Source organism: Megalops cyprinoides, chromosome 16, assembly GCF_013368585.1.
Source record: "Megalops cyprinoides isolate fMegCyp1 chromosome 16, fMegCyp1.pri, whole genome shotgun sequence".
Taxonomy (NCBI): Eukaryota; Metazoa; Chordata; class Actinopteri; order Elopiformes; family Megalopidae; genus Megalops; species Megalops cyprinoides.
In genome coordinates this window covers 33,879,052-33,901,207 of record NC_050598.1, presented here as the reverse complement: position 1 = coordinate 33,901,207, position 22,156 = coordinate 33,879,052, and the positions used below count along the sequence as shown (strand labels likewise).

The 22,156-nt window shown below is 42.7% G+C and overlaps 1 protein-coding gene across 1 annotated transcript in view; it reads left to right on the top strand.

Annotated features, from left to right (window-relative positions):
- Positions 1 to 8,441: 8,441 nt before the first annotated feature.
- The window catches only part of LOC118790902 (dedicator of cytokinesis protein 2), an 82,239-nt gene continuing 68,524 nt past the window's right edge, over positions 8,442 to 22,156 (top strand). Inside the window, exons 1-13 of the mRNA XM_036548031.1 lie at positions 8,442 to 8,546; positions 12,369 to 12,452; positions 12,698 to 12,738; positions 13,585 to 13,640; positions 14,451 to 14,547; positions 16,375 to 16,523; positions 16,664 to 16,799; positions 18,597 to 18,754; positions 19,022 to 19,103; positions 20,575 to 20,710; positions 20,996 to 21,071; positions 21,241 to 21,317; positions 21,405 to 21,655. Of these exons, the coding sequence (XP_036403924.1) occupies positions 8,504 to 8,546; positions 12,369 to 12,452; positions 12,698 to 12,738; positions 13,585 to 13,640; positions 14,451 to 14,547; positions 16,375 to 16,523; positions 16,664 to 16,799; positions 18,597 to 18,754; positions 19,022 to 19,103; positions 20,575 to 20,710; positions 20,996 to 21,071; positions 21,241 to 21,317; positions 21,405 to 21,655 (1,386 nt within the window). The 5' untranslated portion in view covers positions 8,442 to 8,503. The remainder of the gene's footprint in view (positions 8,547 to 12,368; positions 12,453 to 12,697; positions 12,739 to 13,584; positions 13,641 to 14,450; positions 14,548 to 16,374; positions 16,524 to 16,663; positions 16,800 to 18,596; positions 18,755 to 19,021; positions 19,104 to 20,574; positions 20,711 to 20,995; positions 21,072 to 21,240; positions 21,318 to 21,404; positions 21,656 to 22,156) is intronic.

Here is a 22,156-nt window from a genome sequence, read left to right as displayed (position 1 = left end):
TTCACCACAGGCCTCCCTCAAGATGAGAATTTTCAGGCATCAACATGTGGGCCAGTCTGTGCAAACAGTAAGGGCAGGGGCTTGGGCACAGAAATGGGGGAACACGTCCCTGCAATGTTCGGAGCACAACTGAGTGTTTCCCCTAATAACACCGGGCCAATTACCAAGGTTATTATCGAAAACCGAAACTAAAACAAAAACAAGGTGTGAAAAAATATTTTTATAAAAGGAAAAATAAAAATGATCATGGATTATTTTTAGTTTTCATTTTTGATCCAGTCCAGAGTATGGGGACAGTAGGCAGTATAATTTTTGACATGACTGGAAATGATCCCCTCTCTGTGTTGGTGTGTTAGGGTTAGGGTTAGGGTTACATTGAGATGGCCCCCTGCAAGACCCATCCTGACCTGACCCTGCTGTCATAGGTGTGGGAAGGTATTTTCAGTAGGGGGTGCTGCCAACCAAAACCTAGAATAGTGATATCATTACCATTTTTATATCATTAATGGCTGCTCAGGACCAGTAAAAATATGTGCCTGGCAAATAAAACTGGCCAGTGACTTATACAAGTGATGTGCAAGTGATGATTCAGAGAAAATTCAGCTTTCAGTTCACAGAATTCACAGTTTCTGTGTGCCCACTATCAGGGAAACACATCGGCAGTTTTGTTTACTTTTTGTGTAAGAAGGAATGAGGAGGGTCACATTGGGTCCTGTGACCAAGCTCTTCACCCATAACTAGCTACCTGTGACAGTGGGAACTGACTACATTGACCACCTAGTGTCAGACTAATACAAAGTGCTGCTTTCTCTGCCCTCATGCCTCTCACACCTGCTTACAGGGTCACCCTCCTGGTACCTCCAATCCGGAAAAACCCTCCAATGTTTCTCTACCGGGTCAGAACCTAAGATAGGCTGCAGCAGTTTCTCTGCTGGGCCACACAGGAAAATTCCCTCTGTTAATGTTTACAGAGTAGCAATAAGTGAGAGTTTCAATCGACTCGACTCGACTGACCAACAGTGACATGTAAAACTGTGTCGCAGGGATCATTTTAACATTAAGGTCAATTGACTTGACGTACAGTAAGTTTCAGGTGTAACAGGGCTCCTAGTTAGTTTTATAGCTAACTCCTTATTATAATTTTGTTACCTCACCTAGTTAAAATAAACAGTTAGCTAGCTCTGTATTATAGATTTTCTCTTTAGCAGAAGACAAATCTCTGTGAAAAAGGTTTGGATTCATGTACAGCCAGAGTCTGAGCTTGCAGACACTGCTCACTGCAGTTTCCAATCATGTACCACTGCAAAGCTAGATTTTCCATACTTGTGGAAATTTGCGATGATGTCAACTTCAGCTCTGCAGCTATGTATTTGCAACATATAAAATCACAAGTTGAGTGTCTTAAAAATAACTACCTAGTTGCCGTTGGCAAATGTACATCACATTTCATTCATTTAGCAGATGCTCCTATCCAGAGCAACTTGCAGAACAAGAGAACAGAAGTGTATCCATTCAAGTTGAATGAGCGACAGTGTCAGACCAGACTAACAACACTCCCGGGCTGGTGAGTGTGAGCATGACACTATTCAAGCCCTAACACAAGTTAACTTGTGCTAACCTGACAAAACAGCCTTGAAACTACCATACATCACACATTACCATACATCAAAGTCACTTGATCAGAGAATCCACAACACATTGTAACACAACACATAAAATAAATAGCAAGTAGTACAAGTAGCAGATGTCAGGGAGGACCACTGAGGGACTAGTGCGGACAGGGATCGTGTCTGAGAGGAGTGACCCCATCAGGAAGCTATAGTAGACAATATTACATGTCTTCTTGACAAAGACAGAATTAAAGTAACTTCTCATATCTCAAACTGTCTCCTACTAAACTATAAAATATTTTTTGGAAAAAAAGGTAATCTAATGTTTTAATGCACTTGCTAGCTTTACCTGCTAGTTTGTATCTGCCTGGCCAATCATTGAAACCTGGTCATGCAGCGCTTCTAATATCGTTGACTCCTTACATGGCTCTTTGCTTGTGTTGTGCTCTGCCTCACTTGTAAGTCACTGTGGATAAAAGCGTCTGACAAATGAATAAATGTAAATGTAAATGTTAAATTACAGCTCCCGGTTTTAACACAAACATACACACACACACACAGTAGTTACGTTTTTCCAGTGTCTTATTTGTGTCTGCTAAGAAATGTGTCACCTCTTCTGTAAACAGATGTACAAGTCTGTAAAAACTGTATTGTCATGTCATGTCAAGTTGTTATTAATGTTATTAATATTAATATTAACTGTTGGTGGGAGTCTCTAGATAAGTAGTACATAAAACAATACATAAAAAAATAACTGAATAAGTACTTAAAAAATGTAACTAAACAAGATATTTTTTCTATTCTATTTTTTCTATATTTTTTCCCTAAATATGGAACAACCCCTTGTTTTTTTACAATCTCAGTTACATGAAGGGAAAGGTATCAAAGTGTAGACTGAGCACAGTATACTTATCTTAAGGGAATTCACCAGCATTAATGATGTAGGCTATTTTCTTAAAAATAAATAAAATAAACATAAATTTATTTAAATATTCCACACAAACATCTATTTTACCAACACTTACCTCCCTAAATATAATGAGTAAAACTGAAACAAAAAGTAAAATAAAACCAAAATAAATGAAAACAAACCTTACATTGTAATCCACTAGAGAAAAGCTGAAACTGACACACAAACTCTGAAACCTAAGTAAAACAAAACTGAATCAGAACCAGTCAGAACCACAATTCTGAGTTTTATGAAAGGACAAACAGGATGTGATCAGTCAAGGAAATTATACACTGGACTTCATTTCCCAGCAGTCTTTGGATAAATAGCATCTTCTTCTGAATCTGCCAGAGGGTTGGATTTGATGATTTCTGCATCAGTGACCTGCATTTGGTCTTGAAGATAGCCAATCTATGTAATGTTTCCCAGCTAACTTTTACTTAGAACTCTTGGTGTGGCGACACCTGATGATGCCAAACATCTGCTTTCTCAGGTTTCACAAAAAACTGCACCATTCTTCTCATTGGATTGACTGCAGAGATCGCTGTATACCGGCTTTTTGAGTAAAGTTGGAAATACTGTGAACTAAGAAGGTGTGTCTGAGTGTGTCTGAGAAACCACTGTGCTATGGCACTGAATTAATGCATCTGTATAGTTGCGCTAATGTTGCCGCCTGATGCTCAGAAGAAAGCTGCATCCTTGGGGCACAGGCAGGTGGGGGGTAACATGTTCACCCAGCATCACTTTTTAAATTCTTCCTGAATTTCAGATGATTAAAATACAATTAAAATAGTGCAATGCAGAGTCAATTAATGCATTCAATAATTCAAGTGGTAAAATACAAATTCATTTCTCCTTGGCACTGATACTACTTCATATATGATACACAGCAAATAAAAGAATAACAGCTTTTATGAAACACTATCCTGAAAATCCACATTTTTTACATCTGTTTTATACATACAGTACATAATATATTAAAATTCACAATACATACATCTGTTCAGTTGAAATTCCTGGTTGGATCAGCTCAGTAACCGCAGATTTTTAATGAACAGTACATTATTAAGTGCATGAGGGCTGAAGTCAATCAAATATGAATGAATACATTCATTGTCAAAAGAAAATCCGACATATATTTAGTCTGAAGGCCTCAGCGCCTGCTTGTCCAGCATATTTAACTAATATTAAGCACAATAATAATAATAATAATAATAATAATAATAATAATAATAATAATAATAATAATAGTGCTGATTTATGCTTATACACTGAACCGCTATATCCTGCTGGGGGGGGGTTGGGGGAGACGATAAAGGCAAGGTCAGGAAATCTCCACTATTTACACTCTGTTTTCATGGTCTGAGCCAAGACTTGGTCTTCGTTACCAAGCATAGCAGCAGTCTTACTGAACAGCAGAATGGAGTCCAGACCCTGTGTCTATAACCTGGGTCAGGTCAGGTAAAACACATCTGTCAGAGGATCGCCCCAACTAAGCACCTCAGGTAAATGAAGATTCCATCCGCACTGTGGGGGAATCCTCATTCTTCATTACAGCTCCCTGTACGCGGCATACAACCGCAAAACATGCATGAACACTGTGGCCGATTTGTACCCAAAAGGTTAAACAATATAATGTATAAAATAATATATAATATATATTATTTGTAAGTAGACATTACATTGGATTGTGCTCATATACATTGCTACAATGTGTGATTTCTGCCAACATCAGACAACAAATTCAAAATAAAAAATAGAAAGGGGTTTATGCTGTAGTTGTATAAACTGTGTTTGTTACTGGTAGTTTTTCATATTTCATTATGCAAATTTAATTTCAGGTTGTTTCATTTGCATTGCATTCATTTGTTGGTGTGTCTTTCAGAGACTGTTCTAGGGGTGAACATAAAAGTCCACATGACCTGTGGTTTTATCTATTTTAACTTTATCTGAAACCCAGGCTGCTTTCTCTTCCACTTTCACCTCCTATGTCACCTCCAAGAAAGAAGCAAGGAATGGCCAGCACTTTGAGTATTTACACGTATATAAACTTTTGCCCCCCTCACCTCTGGCTCCCTTCCTTTCCTACCCCTCACTCACCCCCCCTCCCCAAAGACTGCATCTGCATCCACCTAGGTACAGAAATACAGACACTAAGGCACACACACACACACACACACACACACACACACAAGACATAACACAGCACAGACAAAGCATGTTAGCTAGCATGGAGGCACAACACCCAGACCAAATGGCTGGAAGAGGAATGCAATACAAGTTCCATTATTCCCCTGCTACAGACCTGCAGAAGGTAACACTGACCAGCTGAATGGTACCAGCAACTGTCAAACAACAGGAAAAGATGTATTCTAAATTAATAAAACAGTAAGAATTAGCTTCATATCAAAATGTGAAGACTGACAGACTGTCATAAAATGTTTATTCCCTCTCCATTTAACTGTGCTTTAAGAGCTTGATTAAGGTGAAAGGACTCTGAATTCTGAAATAATTATCCACACAGCTGCTCACTCAAATTCTTTTAGTCTGAATGGAGACACATGTTCATTGTCCGAGCTGAAAGCGATCAGGTAGGTGATCATTTGTGATATGATTATGGAATTAAGAAATGCCTTTATATAAATTGTTTCTTTGCACACAATATACAGTAAATGCACTGACAGTATAGGAATATAAACCACAAATGCACTCACTTCCCACTGTCAGGTGTCCTGTTGAATATCAGCTCCTTCCTCTTCACACAGCGACTGGGTAAGTATTCAGTACTCACACAGCTGCAGAGGGTGTGTGTGTGTGTGTGTGTGTGTGTGCGCGCGCTTGCGTGTGCGTGCTTGCGCGTGCATACATACGTTTCTGTGTGCATATGGATGGTGTATTAGCCTGGTGAGGTAGTTTTGCATTGAAAGAAATTATTCTTTCTGTATCCCTTCCTGCTTCTGTCTTTTCTGATCTGCATTATGGTTACCCATTTCATATTGTTCTCATCTGAAGACACACCCATTGTTGACATTTAACAGTTTGGCTAGCTTTCTGTTGTAGTGTTACATCAGATGGTCAGTTCATGTCTTTAAACCTGCTTGTGCTGCTGGAAATATTGTTGACTATTTCTCTCAGTTTTATAGAGACCATTTTTCTGTGGTCTGACTGTGCTAATCCCTCTCTCACTGGCTCCTCCCACGAATACTGTGGTCAGGGGAGGAGCAATGAAAGGAGTAGTAGAAAGGAGAGACAGAAAGAAAGGAGAGTATTGTAGGAAAGGAGAAAAGACAGCCATGCTTACTGTCTCCAGTTTATTTATTTATTTGTTCATTCATTTAACAGGAACAATGGAAATTTTCTTAACTGTCCCAGAATTAGTTATTAGTTAAATTTCATCTGTAGTCCCTTGACAGGTGGCATGAAGAAGTTTTCAGCCGGGCACACGTACAGAAAATATTATACTGAGCACAGTACATCTTATAATAAAAGAACAGATGATGGTGAATAAAACAGGTCTGCAGTGTGTGTGGTATTGTTCCTCTGACAGAGATTGATGTCAGTGAATGAAACCTGCTGCATGGAATGGAAAGTAATGGCAAGAAACAAACTGTGTGAAGGTGACCATGAACTTATCGCCGCTCATTGAAATAATAAAATTCCTGCTACAGCTGAATGGCAGAATGGATGGAGCTTCACTGATCCCTCTGTATTCTCAGTAAGTGCGTCTGTGAGTCTAACTCTGTGCTCATGACCGTTTCCCCTTGAGACTGCGAGACAGCTCTCAATTCACCTTATCAGTGCCATGTTTTCACTGATTATTCTTATATCCACAGTGCATATCTTTCCTGGAAGTGGGTCAGGTACTAATGGCTTCAGGGATGAAAGGAGCCTTTATCTGCTTCATGAATTGAGTAGATTAAACTCCTGCATTATATAATAAAGAAAACATTATAAAACATGCAAGTAGGAAACAAACTGGACCAACAGCCTACACCTTACTCCCCACACACTACCCACCGCTCCCTACACCTTACTCCCCACACACTACCCACCGCTCCCTACACACTACCCACTGCTCCCTACTCCACACTCCCCACACACTACCCACCACTCCCTACACACTACCCACTGCTCCCCACACCTCACTCCCCACACACTACTCCACACTCCCCACACACTACCCACCACTCCCTACACACTACCCACTGCTCCCCACACCTCACTCCCCACACACTACCCACCGCTCCCTACACACTACTCCACACTCCCCACACACTACCCACCGCTCCCTACACACTACCCACTGCTCCCCACACCTCACTCCCCACACACTACTCCACACTCCCCACACACTACCCACCGCTCCCTACACACTACTCCACACTCCCCACACACTACCCACCGCTCCCATTTGCCGTCTCCGGGGAACGTGTGCTGTGCAACACCGCCCTCACCTGTATTGAGACTCAGTGAGAGGAATGTATCAAGGCGAATTGGTTCTCAGAAAAGTGTCAGCAGACAGAAAGGAGAGCCACTCTCAGAGACAGCCATAACAGATCCTCTTGCTAATGTGTAACTAACAGACCAGCTTTTAAATCATCATTCTATTTCATAGCTAACCAGTGTTACAGACTATCTAAAGGAATTATTAAAGACCCCCATTCTAGCAAAGTAAGTTACAGTCACTCAGTTAATGATACATTTTTATTGCTAGCATCACAGTGAACTGGTTTAAGTGTTTCATAAGCACAATTTTCATCTGAATGGTCCATAAGCACAATTATCTGTTCTGAAATATTAAGCAAGCAATTCTTTATGCGTTTGCCACCTACAGTATTTCTCAATGTTATGTAGATGTAGCTATGTACTGTATTCATAGCTAACTAAGTGTCAGTGTGCCTTCTTAAACCTTCCCTAAATGGATATTGAAATAAACAGTGCAGAACAGTGAGAAAGTCAGGGCTGAGTTTAACCCTGATGATAAGCGGCAACTTTAAAATAGGCTCATGCATGTGGAAATGGTTCAGTGTTGTCACCGCGCACAGCTGCTCTCCATTATTAGAGCAGAATGAACCGCAGAGCCACCTGCAAGCTGCCATTCACCTTTCAGAATAGACAACAGAAAGATGGGTCCTTTCCATCACCTCACCACCAGGGCTCTAGCCAAGGAAGAAACCTGCAAATCAAGTGCATGAGAAGTGAAGCTATTTACTGATGCAGGACAGGACAGGTGAAACACTTTGCAGAAGGGTCACAGACTCAGTTTCCCAACCTCTACAAACACAACTCCATGAATGCCCTCGGACACAATCAGATCTCAGCATTTATTTATTTTCTTACATGCCATTTCATTAATGCCTTTACATGCCTTTATTCTGTATGCAGCATATGAGTAAAGTGGCTTATCAGTAGCCATTTATTCAGGTTGTTAGAATAGCGGCCTCTAGTGCTTAACTTATGTAACTTCACTTTATGATGTTCAGGTTGCGTATTATGTAGTTATTATTTGGCTACAGCCTATCACAACTATGCACTGATTTATGTTGGCACACTTCATGACAAGACATTATGATTTATTACAATCTATGTCCTGTTGTCTGTGTTTAGAATCACACGAATCCATCCTTGTTTAAGTATAAGTGAAGGTTTTAAATTCTCATGTTGGTAGACATGTGCCTGTTCCTAGGCATTTTCAACAGAGTTGAAAACAGTCAGAGATTGGTGAGGCAAAGGTCTGCTCTGAATGCAGCAGTGCTGTGACTCAGAGAGAGAGAGAGACAGACAGAGAGAGAGATGAGGAAGGAAGAAGGGGGAGGGGACATTCTCTCAGAAAACACAGAAGTAAGAGGTGCACCGGAAACTGTCACCCAGACACCCAGAGAGAGAAAGAGACTGAGGACGTGCAAGTGTGATAGAGAAAGAGGGAGAGAAGACTCCATGCAGCATGGCTCCCTGGACAAAGACCACCACAGAGAGATATGGCGTTGGTAAGCTCTTTTCTCACCTGCAGAGGATCCGGGACATCACCTGGTGCAGCACTTGGCCTCAGATGCTACTTTGGACCACACTTCCTGTTAAACAGGATGTGGGCGGGTGTGGCCCAACGGGCTAACTGATCTTCACAGTGACAGTTTATAGACTTTACATCTGTTTACACTACTGGTCAAAAGTTTTAGAACACCCCCAATTTCTGTAAAGGAAAGACCTACAATTCCTTTTTTAATTGCCTTTTTTCGCCATTATGATAAGCAATATATTACTTCCTGCAGTGCAATATTGTCCAAATAATGCTTCAGAGGGTGCAGTAACACAGTCTGTTCGAACACTGCTTTTATACAGACAGAGGGTTTGTAAGTAATCAACAAAAGTCGGGACACCTGTAGGAATTGTTTGCATCAACTTTCAAGGCTTAATTTACTTCCATTGCTGCATAAAAACTGTAAGTTATTAACCCATTACTTATTCCCTCAAAAAGGCCTTTTTATAACTCTGAAATTTACATTATTTTTCAGTTTTTGGTAACCTAAACTTTTTTTAACCTCTGGCAGTTTACTGCTCCCTTTTGTTCCATTTCAGGTCATTCACTGGACTTGAACCGCTTAAATTTCAATAAATTGGAAAAATAGAGGTGTTCTAAAACTTTTGACTGGTAGTATGTAGTGTGTTTCTTCCACATTAGGATAAGTATAATGTATTAACTCTAGCTTGATGGTTCAGACTGAGACAGCAGAGTGGAAAGAGCATTAGAGTAGCACCAGAGTAGAGTTTTATTACTCTGAAACGTTGCAACCAGCTCCTACCAATTTAGATCTTATCACGTTCCTCCATTTAGGGTCATAAGGGCTTTGGTAGAACATTCTGGATTCTCTATTTCAGGATTTCATTTATCTCTGTAAAATATTGGAACACATTTCCATCCTTGTCATCCAAACTAGCAATCCAATATCTTAAAATTTGGTTTTCTGAAGGTCTGCTTTGCAGTTCTTAAGGAGGTATAGTTCCACCTCTTTGTGTTTGGACAAAGGTGCTTTTAGTTTGTGTTGACATCACACAGATGGCATGTTCCCGTGAGGTTGCACCTTGGTATGACTGAGCTGAATCTGATCTTTTGTCCGTAATGTATCCTCCTACCGTGTCGTTTCTGCACTGTTTGAAACAGCATTAAATTTGCCCAAAATACAGCAAACAGTAAACAGGAGGTCCAGAGGGAGGAGTTTTTCTTTCTGTCATTTATTTAATCATAATGCATAATAAGCTGAAGGTGCATTACTTTTTACTTTTTAATATTTTTATCTGTCAATGGTAGAAAAAAATTACTTTAGTCTCTGGCTTGATTTATCACAGGATCAGGGCTGTCAAACAGGAGGGGAGGGTCTTATTGTGATTTTATTTAAATTTTAAACCACATCTAGCTGCAATGAAATTCGCCCCAAGAATCGGTGATGAAGAGTGCAACAACTGTGGCGCTGCCAGTAAGTTTGAAGACAAGAAACCAAAGTTTCCTCAAAGTAAACGTGTACGTGTAAGGACTCTGTGGAGTCCTCGTCAGTTATAGTTAAAGTTATAGCTACAGTTACAATTTTTCGTGTTCCAGTCAAGAGAGAATCATTTTCTGAACTTTCATCTCTTTGGAAAAGATCTACAGCATTTCGGAAATTCCGAAATTCTCAGTAGGCCAGAGTCAGTTTCACTGAAAGCAGGGTGGAGAGTGAAATCCAAAAAAATGTACTGACAACAAAAACTGTATGAAAGTGACAATGTGTAGTACAATTACATATTATCCACAGAACAGATTTATGGTATGAATGAGAACTTGTCTTGTGTTTATACAGCCATATGAAGTTGGTTAAATTATGTATTAATTTTTAACATTCAACTAATGGTTTTGCTGCTTTTGAAATTGTTGTGACCTCATCATCAAGCAACTTTTCATGTCATATTCTTTTAATTACTACTTACAGCTTCAAGATAATGACTATGGGAATATGCTTCTTTGATGTTGGAAAGTTTGGACAGAAAACAGCATGTTCTGTAGATAATGGCACTATATGATTATTTGCTGGTATACACCTGTGAAAAATACTGCATGCATGGATTCTTAGTATGCTGAAAAGGATCATTACTGACTAATGTCCTAAACTGTATGATTGGCACATACTGTCATCATCACATGCAAACAAGTTTTTTTCTTAATTACACAATTATCACTCTATCCTACAGGACAGGGTTTATGATATCTATTGAACAGTTCATTGTATATCTGAGCTAAACCTTTCCTTTTCATTTCTGCAGGCCAATGCAGTTTCATAAATAAAACGTGTGGTAAGACACAGGAAGTGACTGAGAGAGGAAGTCACCACTGCAGTCTTTTGTAGTACAAAAAATAGTACAGCAAGGATTAGTTTGCAAATACAGTGACACAGTACATAAAGCATATACATTACGCCAGCTATGTACATACAGTAATCATTTCCTCTAGTGCTGTATGTTATGGGTTAGAATGACACTGTGCATATGATCTGATGCAGCGTGGCAGAATGGTGGTGATTCAGTTAGCTGGTGAGTGTGTTTAGTTGTGGCTTAGACATGTCAGTATACAGATGTTGAATCTTTGCAAGTCTGGATAGGGATCCATTGTATTTCCACATTGTGTGTGTGGGAGTGGATGGGAGTGTGTGTGAGTGTATGGGAGAGTATGGGAGTGTGTGGGAGTGTGTATGAGAGTGTATGGGAGTGTGTGGGAGTGTGTGGGAGTGTATGGGAGAGTATGGGAGTGTATGGGAGTGTGTGGGAGTGTGTATGAGAGTGCATGGGAGTGTTTATGAGAGTGTGTGGGAGTGTGTGGGAAAGTGTGAGAGTGTGTGGGAGTGTGTGGGAGTATATGGGAGAGTATGGGAGTGTGTGGGAGTGTGTGGGAGTGTATGGGAGTGTGTATGGGATTGTGTATGGGAGTGTGTGTGAGAGAGTATGGGAGAGTGTGGAAGTGTGTGGGGAGTGTGTGGGAGTGTGTATGAGAGTGTATGGGAGTGTATGGGAGTGTGTGAGAGTGTATGAGAGAGTATGGGAGTGTGTGAGAGTGTGTATGAGAGTGTGTGGGAGTGTGTGGGAGAGTATGGGAGTGTATGAGAGTGTGTGGGAGTGTGTATGAGAGTGTATGGGAGTGTGTGGGAGTGTGTATGAGAGTGTATGGGGGTGTGTGGGAGTGTATGGGAGAGTATGGGAGTGTATGGGAGTGTGTGGGAGTGTGTATGAGATCGCGTGGGAGTGTTTATGAGAGTGTATGGGAGTGTGTGTGGGAGTATATGGGAGAGTACGGGAGAGTATGGGAGTGTGTGTGGGAGAGTATGGGAGAGTGTGGAAGTGTGTGTGGGAGTGTGTGGGAGAGTATGGGAGTGTGTGGGAGTGTGTATTAGAGTGTATGGGAGTGTATGGCAGTGTGTATTGGAGTGTATGGGAGTGTGTGGGGATGTATGGGAGTGTGTGGGAGAGAGTGATGCTTTGTCAGTGTAGGTGCTGCAAGTATAACTTGCATGCATTTTGACCTTGAGTCTGTTCTCAGGATAGACTCGGTTGTAGACAAAAAAAAAAAATTCTAAAAAACTAAAAAAGGCATTACACATGCCGTTACACTCAATAGCTGCTGTTACACACATCTCTTGACTTGACTTGCTGGGATATGAAAATTAAAATGGTCTTTTATTATTTTCAAACTGTTATGTGCAGTGTGCTATGCAGTGTGCAGTGTGTTATGTACAGTATATCGATGAATTAATTTACCTTCCCTCCTTTTCTCTGCTCCTCTATCTCAGTTAAATGGAATTTCAAAGGCAGTGCAGACAAGCACCTGTCTCTGGAAGTGGGGGATACTGTTCACATCCAGGAGGTGTGTGAAGGTGAGCATCTCAGGCCTCTCTCATTTCACTACATTCCTTATACATGAAATAAGAGAGGTCTGAACCGAAATCGAAGGTATTTCACTCTAAAACAAAGATCTGTACTACCATTTTTTTTCATTCTAAGGCAAACATCTGTGCCACAAAATAGCTGTGTCAGTGTAAAACAGAGATCTGTTGCACCATGTAAGATGTTTCAGTCTGAAAGTAATTCAGCTTGATTAATGTCTGCTCACTTGTTGCAGGCTGGTACAAGGGCTACCTGACCAGGAACAAAGCACAGCAGGTAAATGCAGCAGACGGTGAGCCAGCTTTTACAGCCTGTAGCAAGATGTGGTGCAAATGTTTGTGCAATCCATGCTGAGTGTGTTTCATGTGTCACGGTTTCATGTAGAGTCTGAGAGGTTTTAGCAGAGTTTCCATGCACTTTTCTTGAATTGAGTGCAAACATATTTTGTATGTAAATCTACTTTTTATTTTCACACAGACAGCATGTGGAAGTGCAGTGGTTCGAATTAGCCAATGACTTCAGTGAAAGGTGGTTAGAACACCTGCCAAGCTGAGAATGCTGGGATTGTCCATGTCGTTGGGCTGTTCACATAAGCCCTGTCTCCAGTTAGAGAAGCATTATAGACATGGGTGTGAATGTGCATTGAGTTTGACAGTGAAGGAATCAGACTTCTCCTACTAATCCCGGTCTGTAAAAATTAAATTGCAGAGTGTTAGCCTGGAAATGGGGTTTGGGACCTGCTGTCTAGGGTGCATTTATATCTAATTTCACTGATCTCAGACCAGTTCCTCTTTGCTGAGTGAAGAGAGAAAGGAACACACTGACAGGAATCAGCGTGCTTCACACTTAACTGAACCTGAAAGGCCACTGTAGCTGCCTGCCTCTTCTTTTTATATTTGATTTTTCTCAGTGTCTGAATGTATGAATGTATGACACTTGACTGTGTATTAAAAGACATTGTTAGTGTTAAAAACAGTGAGTGATGCTGGGCAGTTTGTGAGGAGAATTGCAGTGGTTTTGGCAGTGGTGACGTCGGAGCTGAGGGCAGCTAACAGCACAGGCAGAAGGGCTCTGTGCATCCCTGTGTTATGAGTAAAATAAAAGCACTTCTCCTCTTTGCAGGGAGCATTTCCAGCCAGCTTCATCCACCTGAAGGAGGTGATCATAGAGAAACGGGGGTGAGACTCAGAACAGCTGGCAAACACAGCCCATAACACTGACCCTGCAACACTGACCCCAAAAACACTGATCCCACAACGCTAACCCCAACTACACTGACCACATAACACTGACACAACAACACTGTCCCCAACAACACTGATCCCACAACACTGACCCCAACAACACTGATCCCACAACACTGACCCCGCAACACGGTCCCCAATAACACTGACACAACAGCACTGTCCCCACAACACTGATGCCACAACAGTAACCCCACAACACTGACCCCATAATGCTGAACTACATTTACATTTACATTTATTCATTTGGCAGATGCTTTAATCCAAAACGATTTACAAGTGAGGCAGAGTACAACACAAGCAAAATACCATAAGAAGTCAACAATATAAGAAGTGCTGCATGACCAGGTTTCAATGTTTGGCCAGACAAGGCACAAGCTAGCAGGTGGAGATAACAAGTGCTTTAAGCCATTCCATTTCGTTTTTTTTAAACTAAACGTTTAGTAGGAGACAGTAGTTTGAGACATGAGGGGGTAGCGTTTCAGGTGCTCATGTGAGAGCAGAAGAGCTGTGTCTTCAGAAGACAGACAGGGACTTGGCAGGACGAATGAAGTGTGGAAGTTTATTCCACCATTGGGGACAAAGGCAGAGGAAGTTGTAGTTGTAGGAATTGTAGTCCTGACCCCTAAGCTTCAATTTCCACTCAGAACTTACTTTACAGCACTGATTTTATTGCACAGACGTCACAGCCTGGCGCTGAAGGGAAACCTGCTTTCTTTCTGTTGGTGTCTGCGGTGTCTGCAGGGGACAGGAAGTGGTGACGTCAGCAGAGATGCCCCTGGTGAAGGAAGTGACGACCACACTGCGCGAATGGGGCAGCATGTGGAAGCAGCTCTTTGTGGTGGGTAATAGTCTCTGCTCTTCATTCAGTGCTTTGCTGAGCTGAGGGAACTGTAATTGATCCTAGCATTGAAAGAGCAGTTAATTAGATATGCTTTTGCTATAATTAAACCAAACATGTTCCTTATTAAACTGAATTTAATAATCATTTAAATTGATTTCCTCTCCAATTCCAGTAAATAAATGTAACCCCTGGTACATAACCCGTATATTTAAACAGCATCTCTTATTTGTGGAAAAATCCTCCATTCAAACTACCCAGGTTTCAGCAGTTTATGTATGACATGCCAAAGTGCTTAATCACATTGAGCTTTCTGTTTACATTTATATTTATGCTTTTGGTAGATGCTCTTATCCAGACAAACTTCTAAAGGTGTGTTCAGCAGTGTTAGGCAAGTAGTGTATAGATACTGAATCATTAGTGCAAATTGAAGTTTAACTCATAAATCATCTAATTCAAGGATGAAAATTTCAATTCAGTTTCAATATAAAAATTCCAAATTCCAGTGGCAACTAAGCCCCAAACTGATCAGAACTGAAATAAAACTTTAGGCCAGTATTGAAGTGAACCTTGGTGTGATCACATGCCTGTGCGGGTGTGATCTGAGCCGTGTGTGCGTGTGTGATCTGAGCCGTGTGTGTGCGGGTGTGATCTGAGCCGCGTGTGCGGGTGTGATCTGAGCTGTGTGTGTGCGGGTGTGATCTGAGCCGCGTGTGCGGGTGTGATCTGAGCTGTGTGCGGGTGTGGTCTGAGCTGTGTGCGGGTGTGATCTGAGCCACGTGTGCGGGTGAGATCTGAGCTGTGTGTGCGGGTGTGATCTGAGCCGTGTGTGCGGGTGTGATCTGAGCCGCGTGTGCGGGTGTGATCTGAGCCGCGTGTGCGGGTGTGATCTGAGCCGTGTGTGCGGGTAAGATCTGAGCCGTGTGTGTGGGTGTGATCTGAGCCACGTGTGCGGGTGTGATCTGAGCCGTGTGTGCGGGTGTGATCTGAGCCGTGTGTGCGGGTGTGATCTGAGCCACGTGTGCGGGTGTGATCTGAGCCGTGTGCGGGTGTGATCTGAGCCGTGTGTGTGCGGGTGTGATCTGAGCCGCGTGTGCGGGTGTGATCTGAGCTGTGTGTGTGCGGGTGTGATCTGAGCCGCGTGTGCGGGTGTGATCTGAGCTGTGTGCGGGTGTGGTCTGAGCTGTGTGCGGGTGTGATCTGAGCCACGTGTGCGGGTGAGATCTGAGCTGTGTGTGCGGGTGTGATCTGAGCCGTGTGTGCGGGTGTGATCTGAGCCGCGTGTGCGGGTGTGATCTGAGCCGCGTGTGCGGGTGTGATCTGAGCCGTGTGTGCGGGTAAGATCTGAGCCGTGTGTGTGGGTGTGATCTGAGCCACGTGTGCGGGTGTGATCTGAGCCGTGTGTGCGGGTGTGATCTGAGCCACGTGTGCGGGTGTGATCTGAGCCGTGTGCGGGTGTGATCTGAGCCGTGTGTGCGGGTGTGATCTGAGCCGTGTGTGCGGGTGTGATCTGAGCTGTGTGCGGGTGTGATCTGAGCCACGTGTGCGGGTGTGATCTGAGCCGTGTGTGCGGGTGTGATCTGAGCCGTGTGTGCGGGTGTGATCTGAGCTGTGTGCGGGTGTGATCTGAGCCACGTGTGCGGGTGTGATCTGAGCTGTGTGCGGGTGTGATCTGAGCCACGTGTGCGGGTGAGATCTGAGCCACGTGTGTGCGGGTGTGATCTGAGCCGTGTGTGCGGGTGTGATCTGAGCCGTGTGTGCGGGTGTGATCTGAGCCACGTGTGCGGGTGTGATCTGAGCCACGTGTGTGGTTTCCTCTCTCTGTAGATGAATAAGAAGGAGCGCCTAAAGCAGGTGCAGAGGCTGATGTGGGACCTGATGGAGTGGCGCTCCCAGCTGCTGTCCGGGACGTTGCCTAGCGATGAGTTTAAGGAGCTCAAACAGAAGGTCACTTCCAAGATCGACTATGGCAACAAGTAGAGTATCCCCACCTGCCAGCTCCCTCCTGCAGCTGCACCACAGCCGCTGCTGTAACACACTACAAAGAGCTTCCCATAGCGGGCAGCATCCATCTGACCCACACAGAATCAAAATGAACAGACTGTTTTTGTCCCAGGATTCTGGAGCTGGACCTGGTGGTTCGTGATGAAAATGGAAACATCATGGACCCAGAAAACACCAGCGTCATTAGCCTGTTTCGGGCTCATGAAGATGCTACTGCCAAGATCACAGAGCGCATCAAAGAGGAACAGGTATGAGAGGGAGAGTGAGAGGAACATTGTTAGTCTGGCAAGGGCTGGTCAGTACACCGTTTAGAGAGACAATGTTCCTGCCACACAGAGAGCAGACAGCATGACAGAATTAAATGACTATAGGCCATAATTGTGGGAAAAGACATGAATGTGAAAAGTCATAAATGTGAAATATCTGCAGAATTGTGGTTTCCCACTGTTTCCAGGATGTGGCTTATGATTCCTAGAATAGAATGGAAAAGCCTCAGGGCAGCCAGGATGACACAGCCTCCAAGCAAAGGGACTTTAGAGAGATGAACACACAGCATAGCGCACACATGTATCAAAGGCAGCATGTCAAAGACCTGTAGCTAATGACCAGGCAACGCTCTGAGGGGATTCAATCTGAATGCTATATACAGAAGCATATATATATATATATATATATATATATATATATATATATATATATATATATATATGTATATTTGGAGTTGATACAAGTTCAAATCTTTTGAACATGTATTTCATATGATATTTCTTTCTTTTTCTTCTTTTTTATAATAAAGATGGCAGTTCCTGTTTTATATGCATTTCATTGTGTACATGTATGCTTGGTATATGGATATGGGTATGAATGGTACATGGACATGCACTACTTCCCTGAAACAGGTGCAGATTGAGGCAACAGCAGTAGCTCTCCTCTATCTGTGGAGGAAATGCACACACTTCTGCACCTTTATGTATGTAGGGTCAACATAAGTGTCCCAGGAAGGACTGAAGTCCATATGCACTCCCAGGAAATATACAATTCCACTTTTTTCCATTAAAATTACGATATTATTGTCACTCCACTGCACCAAGTCATCCCTGGTGTCTTACAGTTAAACATCCATGATGTCTGTCACAAGTGCCAACAAGACTCATCATCAGAGAAATCAACATGGTGGGAGGGATCTGACACGTACATTTACATTTTACATTCATTCATTTGACAGATGCTTTTTTGCAAAGTGACTTACAAGTGAGGCAGAGTACAACACAAGCAAAAAGCTATATAAGGAGTCAACAACATTAGAAGCGCTGCGTGACCAGTTTTCAATAGTTGACCAGACAAAGCACAAGCTAGTTGATAGAGATACGAGTGCATTAAACCATCAGATTGATTTTTTTTTAGTAAAGGGAAACAAAGTTTAAGACATTAAGAAAATTGCTTTAGGTGGTAGTGTTTCAGGTGATCAGGTGAGTGCAGAAGATCTGTCTTCAGATGTTTCTTGAAGATAGCCGGCAACTCGGTAGAATATATGAAGTGTGGCAGGAGTACGTTCAGTCAGGAGGCAGTGAGGGCAGTCAGATAGACTCTGAGGGCAGATATACTCTGAGGGCAGTCAGATAGACTCCGAGGGCAGTCAGCTTGCCTGTAATGGTATCAGAGAGTGTTCTTGCTGCAATACAGAGTGATTTTGCTGGCCCTGCAGATTAGCTTTTATTGGCCAAATGTTCTTGCACAGTGTGAATGAATGAATGAATGAACAAAGGAATGAAAAATTTTAATACTATCACTCTCCAATGGATTACTTTTTAAAGTCATGATTTAATTATTAATTTATATTGCTATTAATATTATTATTCATTTTGAAATTTCCTAGTACTTTTATATATTTAATTATTTATTCATGTATTTAATTTTAACAGGTTCTCCATGGTGGTGGTAGGGGGAGTAGATTGAATTGTAATGATATGATTTGTGTTGTTAAATTATTCTAAAATGTGGAGATCAGGCTAGGCTAACCTCTCTCTGGCCCCCTCCCCCCATAGTCCAATGTGCAGGCAGATCATTCTGGAATCTCAGCACGGATCCAGTCATCCCCCACTCACAGTCTCTATGTCTTCGTCCGGAACTTTGTGTGTCGCATTGGAGAAGATTCTGAACTCTTCATGTCCCTCTATGACCCCAACAAGCAAGCAATCATCAGGTCAGGAGGGCTGTATGGCCTCTCTCTCTGTACTCTTCTGCCTCCTCTCCTCTGGCCCCTCTACCACTAACACCTATACAAATGTGATCCAAATATTTCCAGCCAGTCAAGCAGTTCCACTCTGAGAGAGAACAGCAGTGACTGTTAGACAGATGCAACTGTAGAAGCTGTGAAAGAGAGAACAGTGTCTGTGTCAATCTACCTGAAATTTGCAGTTCATGAGAACAGACTCTAACCCTCATTTTTTCCTGTTCCTCTTCCTCACAGTGAAAACTATCTGGTTCGCTGGGGAAGTAAAGGTTTTCCCAAGGAAGTTGACATGTTGAACAACCTAAAAGTCGTGTTTACTGTAAGTCGCAGCTGGGGGGGGGGGTGAACTAAATGCAAAATAACATTGCAAGAAATCACACTGGTTCACATCATTCATTTATACCTAGTTGCTTGCTTATATACACTAAAATTTTTAAATGTTATCCATTTATATAGCTGGATATTGACTGAGGTAATTCTCATTTGGGTAACTTGACCAGGGGTATGACAGCAGTGGCCCAGCAGGGAATCAAACCAGCAACCTTTGCATCAAGAGCCATGCTCCTTACCGCTACATCACACTGCTGCTCCTTACCACTACACCACACTGCTGCTCCTTACCACAACACCACACTGCTGCTCCTTACCGCTACACTACACTGCCGCTCCTTACCGCTACACCACACTTCTGCTCCTTTCCATGCCACCATATAACTGCTATAGGAAAAAAAGAAACATGGCAGGAAATTAAACTTGATGTTTGATGATATGATGTGTGTAAATGACAAATGAAATGACGTGTAAACCAGCATAACTTTTAGGAGGATCCAATTACAAGCATATGTTGCAAAAACTAAATATCCCCCTTTCTCACCCTGTATGTAGGTCCAAGTGTGAATTTTTGGCCAGATACAGTTATGGTTCATCTGACCTTGTTGAAATGATCTGTATCATTACATCACTGCAGCATTACACAGTGCGTGAAGCTCGAGCCCTTGTTTGCTCAGCACCAATGTAGTTCATGTGCATGTATGTCTGTGGCAGTGCAGCGGTCACACACAAGTTAGAGTTTGCTTGCAGTTTGACAGATTCTAGTGTTCCTTCTCATACTCTTCATGTTAGAACCAACAAACACTGCCACTGTGAGACAGAGATCCGTGCTCTTCAGTAGCTTAAATGGGTCTGGTTTTGCGTGTAACATTCAGTTACTCTGATTTTAATCACTTAGAAGATACTCTTATCCAGAGAAACTTAGATAAGTTACAATGTCATCCATTTATACAGATGGTCATTTACTGAGGCACTTGTGGGTTAAGCACCTTGCTCAAGGGTGCAGTAGCAGTGCCCCAGTGGGGAATTGGAACAGCAACTTTTTGATTAGTTAGTCTTGCTCGTTACCACGATACCATACTGATGATTGTATAATTTCCAATGTCTAATGAAAGAAATCCGATGCTCCCTCTGACTCTGTCTCCACGGTGTAGCTGTGTGGTTCTTCCGCTGTGTCTCTAAGCTGTATTCCATTCAAACCAATCTGCAGCTGTGACCGATCATGCTGCCAGAGCAAGTAAGCCAGTGCAGGTACAGTCATGGAAGAATTAACATATGTGAAAGACCGTGTTATTTTACATACTGAATTTGTTTTACAAGGAAAACCCATCACACGATTTGAATATCTTTGGCTGAATTCTGGGATGAATCTGAGAAAATACTTCCAAAGCATATTGAATTTGCTGCTAACTTTAATTCCAAATTCAATGCCATTGCTGTATTATCTGTCTGTGTCCCAGGACCTGGGCAATAAAGACCTGAACAGGGAGAAGATCTTCCTGATCTGTCAGATCGTTCGAGTGGGACGAATGGACCTTAAAGAGACCAACTCTAAGAAGTGCACTCAAGGGCTGCGAAGGCCGTTTGGAGTCGCAGGTAGAACCTCAGGGCCAGCTGTCTTCCTCTGACACTCCACTCAATATTCTTCAGCTTTCACCGAAGACCAAGACCGCTTCACATATGTGCTTCACCTTCACACCGAAGGGTTTGGATAGCTCTGTGTGAATGTTGCAGTTTTTGCTCAGGTTTAGCTAACGTTTATCAGTGTTGATGTAAATCACATGGAGCTGAGTCAGCGCTCCTGCAGCTGTATCAGTCCACAGCTGTTTGTGTTGCAGCTGTAATATGTACGTCATGCGCTCTCTCCTGCCGCCGATGCAGTGATGGACATCAGTGATATTATAAAGGGGAAGCTGGAGTGTGATGAGGAGAAACAGTTCTTCATTCCCTTCCACCCGTGAGTTTAACCACCTCTCACACTTTTTTGTGCTATATCTCTCAGAAACAGTACTTCTTACATTCAGTGTGTTAACATTTATTAATTTTATTTACAATGTTTCTTTTGGATGTATTTGTCTAAGCAGTTAATAAAGGCATTCTGTTTGTGTGTGTGTGTGTCTCCGCAGGGTTGTTGCTGAGAATGACTTCTTACACACTATGCTTAACAAAGTGACAGCAGCTCGTGGAGACAGCGGAGGGCAAGGTGGCTTACCCTGCACTGTGATTAGTTCTTCCATTACACTGTGATTATTATGTGCACTGTGGAAACCAGCTCTGTCCTCCTCTCCAGGGCTGTGGGTGACCATGAAGGCTCTGGTGGGGGACATTGTGCAGATTCGGAAGGAGTACCCCCACCTGGTGGACCGCAGCACTGTGGTGGCACGCAAGCTGGGTTTCCCTGAGATCATTATGCCCGGCGATGTGCGCAACGACATATACCTGACTCTGGCAGCTGGCGACTTTGACAAATACAACAAGACCACGCAGAAGAACGTGGAGGTCATCATGTGGGTGTGTGACGAGGAGGGCAAGGTGGTGCCGGTGAGTCTGCAGTTTCACCAGGGTCCAGACGGCAGTGACTGCGTGTGTGTTTGGTTAGAGTGATGTCCAGGGCCCAGTTGTTCAAAAAGTTTAATCTGGATCAGAATGATCTGGATTTGGAAATCCCATGTTTTGCTATCCAGGATCAGGTAATCCATTTTACTTTCGCGCTGGTTTTTCAAAGCAACATTGGATTGGATCACCTTGATCCAGGTAAAAACTTTTCAAGATTACCAAATCCAGATTACCAGTGCTCAAAATGGGACTACATATCACAATGTAGGCTAATAGCTATGTAAAGAACAACAGGTAGAATAGCCAGCGTGGGGTCACTTTCAGTGTTTTTATTTGAAGAGACAGAAAACAGCACAGGGAGTGTGCAACATACTTGCTTGTATTATCCTGCACAACATCGCTACCAGGTGCAATGTCCTTCTCTGTGATTACGTTTATGATGCACCTGAGCCTGTTTAAGACCCAGACCAACCTACTGGAAGTGGA